At 40.7% G+C, this 14,924-nt stretch overlaps 1 protein-coding gene across 1 annotated transcript; it reads right to left on the minus strand.

Annotated features, from left to right (window-relative positions):
- Window positions 1-1,273: 1,273 nt before the first annotated feature.
- On the minus strand, window positions 1,274-5,358 carry proca1 (protein interacting with cyclin A1). Its single transcript, XM_034867765.1, has 4 exons — window positions 4,729-5,358; window positions 4,515-4,647; window positions 3,287-3,421; window positions 1,274-3,172 (listed from the first exon to the last, which is right to left on the minus strand). Exons 1-4 carry the CDS (start codon window positions 5,252-5,254, stop codon window positions 1,501-1,503), a joined length of 2,466 nt encoding a protein of 821 aa, XP_034723656.1. The 5' UTR covers window positions 5,255-5,358; the 3' UTR covers window positions 1,274-1,500.
- Between the last annotated feature and the right edge of the window lie 9,566 nt (window positions 5,359-14,924).

Raw genomic sequence — 14,924 nt, forward strand, 5'->3', positions numbered from 1 at the left:
ACTGTTATCGTCACATAGGCTATTTATAACTGCGAGAGGGAGTGTGATGGACGCTACACAGATCATTATGAACGGGTCCAGCACGGGTCGAATGGCGGATACACAGGTCCTGTGTATGAAATGTCTGTATCGTCACTGCGCTGCATTTTTATGAACTATGATACTCTGGCCATGGGTCACATCTCTGGTGGCCGCAATAGCAGAGTTACCAGCGGAAACACTGGTACAAATACACATTTGCCTCTCATGCTTAACAATATACAGCTGTGTTGATAACAATTAAAACTGTGGACAAATGTCAGAAGTGTGGACTGGCTCCGCTGTGTGGCCGGGCGCGGAGAGTAAGACGAGAGAGTAGAGGAGAGACCCAAACACAGGCAAGGTTTTACAGAAGAAATGGGTCATGTAACGCAAAATGAAACCATATCCATATAAACAGAATTGTAGCGGATGCGAGGACATTAGCACCGGTGCGTCGTAGAGGAGCTAACAGCTAACAGACGCTACTAGCACCGACTAGCACTGGTCACTGCTGTTGTCTGAAAAACAACAGACAGGACAAAATGTTGCGTTTACTGGTAAAGGGGTAAACCTTGAGACCGACGTATAACCGACTGCTATGTAGAGTTTTCCTCCCGTTACTCTGTCTTCTGTGACTGTCTACATCTAGAAACTAAGCTGCACAGGGTGCAGGGAACTACTCTGACTGGCACATGATCAAACAGTGGTTTACGGAGCAGTAGATGGGCTCTGCAAAATACCCAGAGCGTTCTATGAAATGACGCTTTACACACACAAAAATCGCTAGATCATTTAAGTTTGATCGTGGGAAGTCAAAATCGTGATTGTGATTAAAATTCGATTAATTGTGCAGCCCTAGTTCCCATATCTGTACTTACAGTACATTTCATTTAGCTGACACTTTTGTCCAAAATGACTTAATATTGCTATATATCAGAGGTTGCACACCTCTGGAGAAACTATGGGTTAAGTGTCTTGCTCAGGGACATGTTGGTTGACGTATCGCAGTGGGAATTAAAGGTTATCCTACACCAAAGGCATGTATTATATCCACTGCACCGTTTCCTAAAATCAAATTACTTTTCATCGACTAAAACTGTTTGAGTTGTCGATGTTATTTAGCATATCACGAAGGTTGTATTAATCTTCTCATCCAACTCTCAGCTGGAAAACAATTAGTATGTTTACCAAAATGACAAACATGTTACTTTTGTTCATTTTATCACGGGATATGAACAGAGGCATCGTCAGATACATTCATATAATCATTGAGAAATTTTATTATGGGCATGCAGAAAACAGTATTAGAACAACTTGATTCTCACATTACAATCAAACATGATTTTGTCCATTTCTGTGATTTAAATGCTGAACCAGAAAAGATTATACCGTAAAACTTTTTTTTTTTTATGTAGAAGTTTATCTGATCGAAAGGAACTAGCGTAGCCAGCTAAGTTTTGATCAGCCTATCCTGTCACACTACGTGGCTCGTTGTTGTGTAACAGACAGTGCTGCTTTCCTCCTCTTCTTCTTGCTGCTGAATTGTGCTTTTGCTCTCTCAATAGATAACTGAAAAGGACTCATGACCGGAATTGCTGAGGTGGTCACGCAAGGCTTTTCAGATCTCTCTAGATTGATTTCTTCAGTGATGGCGACTTTGGATGGCGCGGTTCTGAAAGTCATTGGTGTTGGTTCAGGGATAGAAACTCCATCTCTGAGAGCAGCAGACTTTGCTTTCTTTCTTGGTTTTCTCTGCTGCCTGTGTTGTTTTGTAATGATAAAAGGGGCTGTTGTGATAGTAGTAAAAAGCCTCCTCTCACTGTGAGTTTCTGTCTCCTCTGCAGTAGTGGTTGCGGGGCTCTTCAGTGCATAACTCGTGTCTGGAGTTGGAGGTATAGGAAGCACATTTTCAGAGCTGTTATGAAAAAGGGGATTTTCACTCGAAAGAGACAAAACAGTTTTTCTCATTCTGCTCCTTAGTCTTTTTGAGTATTGCCTTTTCATAACACTAAAGGAGGAGTTCAGAGCTTTACCACGGACGGCCGTCTTCTTCCCGTTAACGTTCAACCTGTGGGAAACCTGCCGCTCTGTGGTGGGCGCCAACGATGTGGTGGGAGCCACGGTGAGAGGGACCACTCTCAGATTGTCCATGGAGGAATTTTCATGGGCAGCGGCCACAATGGAAGAAGCCGAGCTGACTTTCCTCCTATTTGTCCTCCCCTCACGGTCCCCTCTGTCCTTTGACCTGTTCTTTTTGACTTTGGGGATTATAATGGGGGTACTGGCAGTGGTGATAGCAAAGCTTTGTTGCTCGGTCTGTGCCGTTGGGCTAATGGTATTGACAGTAGTGACAAAAAGGGTCTCTAAGTTGTCTGCTGTGTTCAGTACAAGCACTTCAGAGGAAGGAAGAGGGACTTTCTTGCTCTTTTTCCTCCTCCACTTTCTTAGTCTTCTGGTTTTTTCTTGATGTGGAGTAACAGTTGTAGGTGTAGAAAGAATGATTTCTTTTGTGGACTCTGCCGGTTTCTTTTGGACTGTCGTAGGTGACGTAATGGAAACGGTCTCCTTTTCCATCGCTGGTTCATCTTTCATGACCTCATTAAAGGGCTCTTCTTTTGCCCCAGGCGTATGTTCACCGTCATCGACTCTGTTTGTGTATCTACTCGACTGGTTGTGTTTGTGTGACTCATTTATAAAGTTACTGAGAGCGATGACTTCTTCTGCTCTGCTGCCAGAGGGCGACACAGCAGCTCCTTCCTCTGCTTTCTGCTTTCTCTTTCTCCCCTTTCCTTTTCCTTTTTGTTTCTTGCTGGTTTTCTTCTTCTTCCCTTTATTCTTCCTCTTCTTCTTTTCTGAGCTTTGCGCCTCCCCTTTCTCGGAGTCAGTGGTGGAGCTCTGAGAGGTGGAGACGGTAGCGAGGACTTTGATGAAGTCCTCGGCGGCGGTGACAACCTTTCTAAGTGAAGGCTCTTCCGGGCCTGACATTTTAGACTCTGTTGTGCTCTCTGGTTTCTCGTCTTCTTTGCTCTTCTTGGAATCTTTGTTCTTGGGAGACCCGAGCGGCAGCTTGTCGATGACTTCAATGCCACCAAAGTCGTACGGCACCGCCTCTTGTAGCACAGCAATGCGAACCTTCTCAAATCGTTTACACCTATGAGAGAGCGAGCGAACGGAAGGATTGTGTGTGGTGATTTTAGAAAGCAATACAGCTCAATATGTTGAAAATCTGCTTATAAGTCTACTACCAGAGTGCTCTGATACTTACAGGCCATACCAGTGCCGCTCTGTACACTGTTCTTCATAGCCAAACTCAAAGCAAGGCACACCGATCACATTGAAGAAAGCCTGACCAACTACCCTGGAGGATGTGTCGTTGACTTTCCTTAGGCAACTTTTCAACCTGTAGAGAGAACAAAAACTCATTTTAATTTTCTAGCTGTCTCTTTCAGGAGATGGCAACACAGTTTAACCTATGAGAGTAGAGAATCTCTGCAAAAGGATGCTGAGTTTGACTTGTTGCTACGATTCCACTCCAGCAGATGTTCCTGGGATATAGTGCATTTGCAAAGGTGTCCATCAAGCTGTTCCATAATTTAGTTTAAAGTTATCCAGAATTTTGCGTCAACCAATAACTTCAATGTTTAGGTGTCAGGCATCCAAATCAGATGATCATTATTGCAATATTGTTGTGATTTTATTGTCATTTGGTCAAACCAATGGCAACAGATTTATCACTTGGCCCTTACCTGTCATTAAAACAACGTCCATTAGCTTTTACAGTAAGATCTTGAAACCTCATGGCAGCAACATTATTGAAATAAATTGTAAACTAAGAACAGAAAGATTTTTTAAATCAGAAATATAGGATGTTGAAATAAGCAGAGAAAATGTCAGAAAAAAATGACAAATAGTTGGGAAAAGCATAAAACAGTGTTAAAAAAAGGATAAAAAAGTGACCAAAACATCTGGAAAAAGCTTTAAAAAAAAACGCTGAAAAGGGACAACAAAAGTATGCCTATGTTTTTTTTGCTGTTGAAGGGAAGGCAACACAAGGGTTAAAACCTACAACTTGAGCTGTAACAGCTTAAAGCATTTAATGATTAATGCATTTTAAAAGTTAATGTATTGCTTGTTACACTTCTGAAGTTGATGGTCAATGCATTCATGTGTTACCTAATTTGTTTTTAGAGAGAGTTCAAGAAAGCAACATTTAGGTTTTTATTTATTGTATGAAGTTTGCTTTAGGCCTATTGATCATCACAAGTTCTGACATCTGTATATCCCTCTGATACCATTTTTAAATTTTAAAACCCCTAAGACCGATTGTTTTAAACGATGCTGCATCAATATTAAAAACATTTTTTATTATTGTATTGTTGTGGTTGGACATGCACTTACAAACTTCCGACTAGCCCATTTAACAGGGAAACCATTTTCAACCACCAGAAACCATTTTTTAAATCGCAGCCAAGGTGATACTTAGTTTTACTCACGCATTATCACAGTCACAATGACAGATGGAGTGCCACTTGAAATTAGTGTGTCCGTAATTGGAGGAGAAGGCGTGGATGACATGAGGACAGTGGTCATGGACACGGCAGCAGCTGTCGGTCTCTTCAAATTCTCCTGTAACAAACAGGTCAGTCTTATTGGAACACACTGACATTTAATTAATTTCCTTAAATATATTGAAGTAATATAACTCACCCAGCTGGTTATAGTGATCAGCCATGTTTCCAGCTCCACACCATAGGGTCCCAGGATAAGTGAAGCCTCTCTTGGATCTTTTTAAAACCTTGTCCGGCAGCGCCGGGTCATCACTGTCCTCCCCTTCCATCCTGCCGCTGCGCTCCGAGCTCTCTTTAAACTCCCGGCACATCCGTTTGGCTTCATCCTTGCGCGCAAAACGCGTCTCCAGCTGCCGACCTCTCTGCTGTTTTTGCTCCAACCTGCACTCATGCATGAACGACTTCACCTGCTTCTGATTCGCTATGACGGAGCAGTTCACGAGCTTCCCGGTGGGGCTGATGACGGAGCGCACTACCTCGGCTCCGTCTGACACCTGGTAGAGGAAGCTTTCCCTCACGGTTGACATTTTTGCGCAAAAGGTGCCGTTGAGCATTGATAACATTTCTTTGCTCTCCTTCTCCGCGTCCAAAGCGCGGCTCAGGAAGTCGCCCTTGACGACGTTTTTGTCCAGATAAGACAGAAAGACAAAGAAGACCGACCACATGATGCTGCAGTTGCGGACAGCACTTTCAGCACCACGCGTAACGGAGACAGCTCCTCGCGGTTTTACGGCGCTCTCGAGCAGCCCTCCCACTTTTAAGGCGAAGCTCAGTGGTGTGATTAATAAGACGATAAATGACGATGGGGGGAGTCAGCTGAATTAACCTCTTAGATTTCGAGCCTGAGCATTTTTTTTAATCTATTACACAGCCGCAGAGCGCTGATCCACTTTGTGTTACCTCACTGAATAAGAACGTGCAGAAAGACAGGATAGGGTTAATTTGTGTAAGTAGAGCAAGAACCTCCAGCACCTTTCAGTGCCCAGAGAGATGACCGCTAGTTACCTTCCAACCCCCTCAGCTCAAACCCCCAGAAAGTGGAGATTTACTTTGGGAACACGCATGGAGGAGGTTCTTGCCCCCGCTTGCCATGGTAACAGGCATGGGGTGATTGTGCCAAGCCAGGAGATTGGACATCTTTCAAATGCCACAAAACAGCCACTGAATTGGTGATGACCTAAATCACAATGTCGGGACAAAACTCTTTCATTGTGGAATGTGCAGAAAGGTTGGCGCTGTCGCACGCAAACCAGACTGACTGAAGGGCCTTAGCAGCCCACAAGAGCCACAGCTGTGGTCGGATTCAGACAAAAGCTTGATAAAATAATGGAGGCATCTGTTGACTGTGTCGTGTCAGCAGTTCAGCCGAATAAAGCCAAAATGTGTACTTCAAATGGTGAGGTTGCACTTAAATGTGTTTACTGGATTCTCAACATGTTACATCGTGGCAAACTGTCAAAACCCTTAAGCAGTTGGATCTGTATAATTAATTATAGTGGTCAAAACATATTTAAATAGGCTAATGTACCCCCATTAGCCAATTTTTTCCCCTTTCCTCTATTGATGCTGAATTCAAAAATATGCAAGTGGAGAACTGATTTTTTTGATCGAATTTCCATAAAATGTGTTGTTTCTTGACAAAAAAAAAGAGTGTAACACTCTTCTGTATAAGGATAAACAAAAAATGCATTACATATGCATTATATATATATATTATTTTTTTAATTTATTTTTTCTGAATCTGGACCATTTTTAATTTGTGGTGCCATAGTGTGCATGCCACAATTCCGTTTTTCTCAATCACTTTGGCACATTTACTAAAACAAACTTAGTGTTGTCAAATCGAAAATGAAAAATACAATCCTCACCACGTGCTACATTCAGCTCACCACTCTATGTGACCTACAAAAGGTGATTACTCAGTCAAAAATAATGAACTCCTGTTTCAAATGTAAATAAATCCGTCAATGAATAAATCATTGTCACCAAAGAAAAAAAGTTCCATTATCATTGTTTAGACCAAGAGAGTCAAAATGCATCTTGTCAAATGACAGTGTACTCTGAATGGGTGATTGGTACCCACTATTTAATATTGTGCAGTTGCTAACATTGTATACTTAGGCTGCTGAATAGTGTCGATGTCAGCCATGGACACAGTATACTTGCTCATTGTGAGTACACACCAACCAACCATAATTCCACAAAGGAAGCTTGTACTGATGTGCAAGAAAAGAGAAAATATGCAACAAATGTATCGACCTCAAGGGTCATCCAATCTCCCCTTTCTGTCTGACCACAACATTTTATCAACATCACACCAGATATCCTCCCTTGCATTGCAACAAGGCAAAACTTTTGGCATGACGCATCATGGAGGGATTTATACAACGAACACATTTATAACTGCAGTTGACAATAATATGATACAAACTATTTGATCTGCAAGGCTTACCCGGTGCAGTATCTGGCAAAGCAATGACAAATGACTATAGTGATGTGAACAACTGACCTCAATGTTCATGTAAATAGTCATATAGTTTGATCAAGTATAATAGTCATTCGACGATTGTGCCAAAGCGATTGAGAAAAACTGTAATAAAAACCTTTATTGAATCAATAAATGTGTAATAAATGTGTAATGTATCAGCAGCTGTAGGTGCTGCACTTTATAGTATCAAGAAATATGTTTCATGCATGGATTGGTTTTTAGATATGTGTCTAATCATACCGGGCTTTACAAGTGAATTATTGTTTGACAAATTCTCACTCAAACCAGAGATGCACAGCAAATTCCTCTGCATCTGTGAACAAGTGACTGTTCTTGAAGAAAAAAAAAACCTCTTGTCAGGTTGGGTTTCTAATCCGCCAAGTGTTTTGTCACATGGCTGGTCTTACAGGAGAGGCGGAGATCCAGCCTACTCAAGCCACTGAAATCGGATTGTTGGAAGGCGGAGAGAAATGATGTAAAATCACCAGAGGCAACATTCGACCAATTCTTAAAGGTGTTGGAGGAGGGGGAGGGGGAGGGGGGGGGGGAGGGTTTCCCATGAATTACAGTCACTGTACTCAAACAAATGAGGCTGGTAATGCTCATGTGGAGTCGACTAACAATATGTGTTTTTTTTCTCGCTGGGTGAGGCTCCTTTCAGATCTAGCAGCCTAGGTCAGCTGTGGAACAGTGCCCCTGGATGAGTTGAATTAAAAGTCAGTGTCTGAGACCGTCCTGTAAGCTTAGTGCACCATACTCATGAAATCAGAATTTATAGATTCAAAATTACTCTTGCAAAGTGAAAAGAATGCAGTTATCTCATTAATAGTAATGCTACATTATGAGCTATGTAAAGACATTGATTAACGTTATATAATTGTACAGTAGTCTATATAGTAGGGCTAAGCTCAACTGCTGGCAACATAAAAAAAAAGTTTTAGTTTTAGTGTTTTAGTTTTAGTGTAATAAATGGCCTTATTTAGAAAGTAATCTAATTCTGAATTAGTGCATTTATTTGGTTGCTGCTGTTATTAATTATTATCCTACAATTTATAGGGGCTGGATAATTTCTTTAAAATAGTATTCTAATTGGCTCCATGAGCCGCTGTGAGACTAGCTATTAAGGTGTTAAGTGCCTTGAGTGTGGGAAAACAGTGATGCGTAGCACAACTGATGACCTCTTGCCCTGTTGCAATTTGATTGGCTGTTTGCAAAATTGTTGCCAGACGTGTCTTTCTTTTAAAGAAGACAATAACTGCGGCCACCATGAGCTATGTAGATTATTTTATACACCACAAAGGCGACGTTTTGAAGAAAAACTTGAAGTGAAACAGCTCGGTGCCCACCAGCCACAGGATATTGTTATAAACCAAACAGCTGGTAAAAAATAAACAGATTTAACGTGGAGTGGATAACCAGGAACAATAGCTAATGAAGACACCTTTTTTTTGTTCCCTGTGTGTGTTATATGAAGGGAATGGTACCAATAGGGCTTGAAGCAGGTAAATCTGTCATGCTGTTAACATCTTTGCTACACAATTTCTTATTAAAACCAAATTAAACTGCCTTGTTTTTGTTTCGCCATGGCTGAACGATGCCAACTGCAGAGTGAATTTCAAGGCATTTTCGCTGATTAATGGCCTACGTTTATATTTGGTCTACGAATCTTTGCCTTAACATGTACTAAACATAAGTAGAATTTGCACCGCAGCGCCGCTACGCCTTAATGCTCATGACAAGAATATATAAATATAGTTATCTTCATTGAAGTGAATTAGGTTCAATGCATAAATGAATTATATTTTTGCAATTTTACACATAATAATCCAACATGAGCATATAAAACAAAACTGAAATTGCACGTCAAAATTACACACTGTCAATGTTTTTAGAGACCCCTCCCCAATCACATTTTTAGGTGAGCCCATGGCTTATTAAGTGTAGCCGAGCTCCCTCAAGCTCCCCCGATCCCTGTATCCGTGATCAATTACACGGAATCTAATGCTTACCTGTTCAGGAGGAAATGAGCTAACTTAGCGTGATTTTGGGCTCTAAGATTTCTCCATCTTTCAAATACATCTCCAATATATACCTGAGGCTTGCGTCTCTGGTCATGCAACTGTTGGAAACATGCTGAGGTTTTTTAGACTGGCTAGAACCTACCTCCATTGATCCCGTTGTTTTTTTGATGCCTCCATGGCTGGACTACAGCTGTAGCGTGCTGGGTTGGCATTTTTACAGACCATCTAACAACAAGGCCATGCCTTCAGAATGGGCAGTTGATACCAACACACAGGCTAAAACACAAACAGGGATTCTGTCATGGAACAGGACATTTCAAAAGTAGAAAATACTGGTTTTAGCATTATTGTCAGATAAGATAGTATTTGAGCTCAACATGTTACCTTAAAGGTCCCTTGACATGACATTTTCACTTTATGAGGTTTTTAACATTAATATGCGTTCCCCCAGCCTGCCTATGGTCCCCCAGTGACTAGAAATGGCGATAGGTGCTAACCGAGCTCTGCTCTGCCTTTGAGAAAATGAAAGCTCAGATGGGCCGATCTGGAATCTTGCCCTTTATGGGTTAGGTGGAGGTTGGGGGTGTGGCCCCAGCCTCCACCTTGCCCCCAAAAATGGCACATACTAAGGAAAGCTCATTGTGGGACTGGCTCTAGTGTGTGTGCTTCTACATCAAGACTGAATTTTGGGAAAGATACTTTAGATATGGTATTAGTGGACCACTAAGGTCTATATGAAAGCATCCAAAGAGCACCATGTCATGGGACCTATAACATCCAATGACATATTGTAGTAATTTTTGGATTTAATACAGTACATAAGTCACATATTGCACCTTTAAAGTGCTTATGATCAAAAAATGTATAAGAATGGATCAAATGACAGAGTGAAATGTGATTTTGTAGTGACGAATCTACAGCGAAATGTCACGCGACTCTACAACTTATTGTTTTGATTTAGTTTCAACTAAAAAGAGAGTGAATATTGGACTTTTACCAGGTGGACACAACCGCAACTCCAAATGAAATTAATCTTTTAGTTTGCTCCATAACTGCTAGATGTGTAAATCCGCAATTGTCAGCAAACAAGTTTGTCACATCAATTCATAAGGTGATAATAATCTTGTCAGTGTTGTGTTAACAGCTTGTTTATGCTGCTCCCCAGGTGGCCAAAAAATCAATAAGGCCAGTCAGTCAGACACGTTAATATGTTCAGCTTAGATTTATTACCTTGTAAAATCCTAAGTGTCCAAACACTGTGCACTCGTGTAAAAAAATTCATGTGGGCAATCCTCCTCTTCCATTTACTGTAAGGTCATGTAGTTTACACATGAGGCAACTACTGTGGGAAAGTACAGCCAGTCCCTGCTGGCAGAAAGAGGACCACCCAGTCTTTGGCTCAGCTTGAAATCTGTTGTACAAAACTCGGAATGAAATTTCAGATCTGTTTCTTTAATAACTGGAATAACCTTTTCAGTCTGAGAAAAGGGGAATGTACTGTGGACACAGTAAGATGATGCTTTTTGCTGCTCCAGCGGTGGACACAATCGCAAACTGAGCTTATTTAGACACCGATCCTCCGGAAATTCTGAACATCTGAAGACTGCAGCTCTGCACAGCATTTAGAATAACAAGCTAAGGCATGCACGGAGGGGGAAATAAACCTTTTTAGTGGAACATTAGTCAAAGTATCTGCAGTCTAGTGTTGATGTCAATTATTATGAAGTAGTGTTTGAGTTGTTTTTGGTGCACAATGTGCACCTAAAACATAGTACCGGTAAGTGACATTCTTTTAGAAGAAATTGATCTTTATTAAAGCTGCACTAGAAGTCCGATGGTTATGGTGCAGCATGTCATGTTTCAGGTAGGAAGTGAAGTCTGCACCTTCCTGCTGGGCATCCTAAGAGCAAGGCTTTAACCGTATATCTGTGTAAATTGCGCTTGTTATGACAAAAGACCAAAAGGGGGAGCGTCTGAGAATCTGGAACAAGTTCAGTTCCCATGTAAGTTAAGGTGCTACTCCCCACTAGGGGAAGGGCTTCAACCACAGGGGTCAAATTATCAATGATATAAATGTTTGTCTCAACACGGACATTGCTTTTAATACAGAAAATAAACACTTAATCAGTAAACACAAGGACTAAGTTTGATTATGTATGGTTTATTTTGAAAAATATACAAAAGAACCAACAAAAAGCATAGATTCAAGACACAAAAGTAATTCACTATGAAAAAAGAAAAAGCTAGAATAAGCACATACATAAATGCTCTTAAATACATACTCTTGTCCAAAAGAGAGTAGAAGAAAGCAGGGTCATAACATTTTGAAATTTCCATACCTTTACTTCTTTAATTGCAAAAAACCAACAACCCTTAAATCTTCTTCTACTGTGGTTAGCAAGGCTTAGACTGAAATAATGAATTGACTGCAGGTTGAATAAGTAACTAAGTTCAGTGTTATTAACTGCCCCCTCCCTCCCACCCCCCAGTCACCCCACTGGAACCTGAGATGGGTCGATCTCTCATTCACAGTTCACTTCATTCACCCCAGTTTCTCCCTCTCACAGCATAAATGTGAAGTCTTCCTTTTCAAACGGATGTGTTGGCCGCTCGACCCCTCCAGATTCTACTGCAACTCCCAGGTATCAGTGTGGGGGGGGGGGGTTACTGTCTCCTTTCTCATTGAACACACCATTCTTGTCATTAATACAGTAACACAACAGAAGATGTGCCGTGTATTTACTGCACACTTTGTTCATTTACTTTATTCATTCAGGCTCTTGCAGACTATGTCACAGACCTTCTCACTTCATTCCACAGTGACACCGTTGACTTGGTTGTTGGGGTAGATGCAACAGGATTCCTTCTTGGTAGGAAACACACCAATTCATTTCAAGGATATAAATGGTAGGTTGAGAACAATAACACTTGGTATCACACACTCCTAGTTTAATCTCAAGAGGCAGTTCAACAAAGTGGGAGAGAAATCTCATACTCTTGTATGGTATTCTATGAGGGTCAAATTGACCCGTTTCAAATTTTTATTATACATATACATTTTTTCAACCTGAAAATCAATGGCCTTACCTTATTTTCTGTGATAAACACGCATAAAAAAATGTGGCACACATGCAACTATACCCCACACATTTACATCCTTGATATGGTCTTTGTATGTAAATGTACTCATACTTTGTGTCTCTGTGTATATCGCCATATTTCTAAGTAATTCTATTTAGCATATTAACATAGTTAATAACATAGAAAACAGTAATCTTCATTTTCTAATTTCATCGAAATTGCAATCTGGATTATATCAATATCCAAATCACAGGGGGGCGCAATTTTTGTTAATAGGAAAACATATATCTAACCATTGTGAATGAAGTATTGTTGGCCTGCAGAGACATCCTGCACAGAATATAGGAAAACATCTTTGTTTGTAAAGATTCTTGAAAAAAAATAACACTACATGACTATAATACATTTTTATTTGTGTTTCAATGAAAGTGAGAATGATGATCCAAAAAAATTGATAATTCCCTAAAATATCGTGAATCATATCGCGATATCAATCAAAAAAATAGCAATTTGACATTTTTCTCATATCATGCAGCCCTACTTCCCACTGGGGGTTAGCCACAGGCGGGGATCATTTCTGAGGTATCATTCTGTCAGTGTGGATGAATGTTTCTGATTAATGTTCTTCAGGTGCGTCTGTTGGCCAACACCCTCGGAAAAGGTTTTCTGGCTGTCTACAAAGCAGAACACCTTTGTGTCGCAAGCCAAACCCTAATGGAAGTAAGACTGCATGTGCTAAAACCAGGTTAACCAGGTCTAGCTTTGCGTTTTACCCTTTCACTATGTCCCTTATTTCTTTTGAGGAGATGTATGTTTAACCAGCTGGCAATATTTGGGACACCTCAGGGTTGTGAGAGCTACATCTTAAAACATATTTTCTAAACGAACACATTTCCGTTTGTGAGTGCTGACAAGGATGTTAAAGGTCCCATGACATGGTGCTCTTTGAATGCTATCATATAGACCTTCAGCCTTGAGCCTTGACCCTGAGCCTATAGAAATTCAGCCTTGGTGCAGAATCACAGCCACTAGACCCGGTCCCACGATGAGCTTCCTTAGTATGTGCCATTTTGGAGTCTGTAGCTTTTGAGGAGGAGAGGGGGGGGGGGGCAATGTGTAGGCTGGGGGTGTGGCCTTGAACAACTGCCATGTTCCTCGTTTGAAAGCCATGATGTCTCTCTCTCATGGGTGGGCCAAATTTTCTGGGTGAGCAAAGCAGAGAAAGGGGAGGTAACCTTGCCCCTCATTACCTCATAAGGAGCAAGATTCCAGATCAGCCCATCTGAGCTTTCATTTTCTCAAAATGAAAGCTCACCATTTCTAGCCACTGGGGGGACCATAGGCAGGCTGGGGGAACGCATATTAATGTTAAGAAAACTCATAAAGTCAAATTTTCATGCCATGGGACCTTTAATATTCTAACAGAATGGCCGACCTCCTCTGTACATGTAGTGAAAGTAGGTTAGCTCATTCTGTCAGGAGGGAGAGAAAAGGTTTACACTTATGTTATTTGTGTTTTTGTAATTATCTGTTCTTAAAATTGGATAATTTTCTTGCAAAAAGTAATACACCGGTTGGGTGATTACTTACAGATATGGCACCAGAACTCTGTACTCAAAGAGTTGTTTAAGGCATAATGAGCGTAAGAAAAGCTTCAATGCATGGCTGGATTTGAATGTAAAATTAAGATAATGTTAGAATTTCAACATAAATTTCTCTGGCCAAAATATAACATTTATTTCTTATGTATTTAAATCCAATATATCTACAAGGGTTCATTATAGTTAATTAATCTGTAGATTATTTAGCTATATTCGTAGTAGTAAAATAATTAAAAATATTTTTAAAAAAAACTTCCATAATAATCATCCACAGCACAAGATATATTCCAGTTGCATTTTTTACTCAACCATGAGTCTAAAACCCAGAGATATTTACTTCTTTAGTATATATAACAAAAATATAAAATCATCATCTGAGAAGCTGCAACCACCAAATACAAATTTGGCATTTTTTGTGTAATAATGTAATAAATTGATTATGAAAATAGTTGCTGATTCTGTTGGTCAACTACTTGATGAATAATCGTATAAAATCAACCTAACCCTGAACGACACATGATCAAAAAAAAGAAAAAGATTTGAAACTAGGGTCTCCTCAACTTTCTGTCCATTTATTCCTTGTGGCACGGCACCCTCTAGTGTTAATGTGAGTTGATGCCATCTGGTGTATGGAAGGGGAATGTCATGGATTTGGTTTGGGGAATATAGGGCACATTGCTGGGGAGGAGGGACAGAGAGACAGACTGCAGCATTTGTTGGTTCAGTCATATCCTTAGAGTGGAAAAGGAGCGGGAGATATCATTTCAATCTGGAGAGACATGTTTGTAGAGATGCAAAAAGGTGTATTGTACAGCACAATAAAAAGTACAAAGTCTTAGGAGATTAGACTCTATGGTTTTACTATTAGTTTGTTGATAGGGGTAGAGAACAATCATAACCCCCAGATGGAATCTAGACATCGGTGGTGGCGCTGAAGGAGCCCGAAGACCAGACCGAAGGAGACTCCGGACTGGTCAGATGGAGGAGATAATGACTGGAGGTGGACAGTTGCACTCTTTGCCTGAAACAACAGCTGATAGCAAAGGGAGAAACAGATTTTAAAGCAGGGTTGTGACTCTTTGATTGGCCCTTGCACTTTGTGTATGATTCTGATTGGTTTAGCAGGAAGACGAACGCTTCCAAC

This window comes from Etheostoma cragini, chromosome 3 (genome assembly GCF_013103735.1).
Source record: "Etheostoma cragini isolate CJK2018 chromosome 3, CSU_Ecrag_1.0, whole genome shotgun sequence".
In the NCBI taxonomy this organism is placed as follows: Eukaryota; Metazoa; Chordata; class Actinopteri; order Perciformes; family Percidae; genus Etheostoma; species Etheostoma cragini.

Excerpts from the sequence above, each read along its gene's own strand:
- proca1 (XM_034867765.1), bottom strand. The coding sequence starts at position 5,254 with ATGTGGTCGGTCTTCTTTGTCTTTCTGTCTTATCTGGACAAAAACGTC. Across the intron at positions 3,422-4,514 it reads CATTGTGACTGTGATAATGC|GTTGAAAAGTTGCCTAAGGA; the intron begins GTGAGTAAAACT and ends TTCTCTCTACAG. Across the intron at positions 3,173-3,286 it reads GAGCGGCACTGGTATGGCCT|GTGTAAACGATTTGAGAAGG; the intron begins GTAAGTATCAGA and ends GCTCTCTCATAG.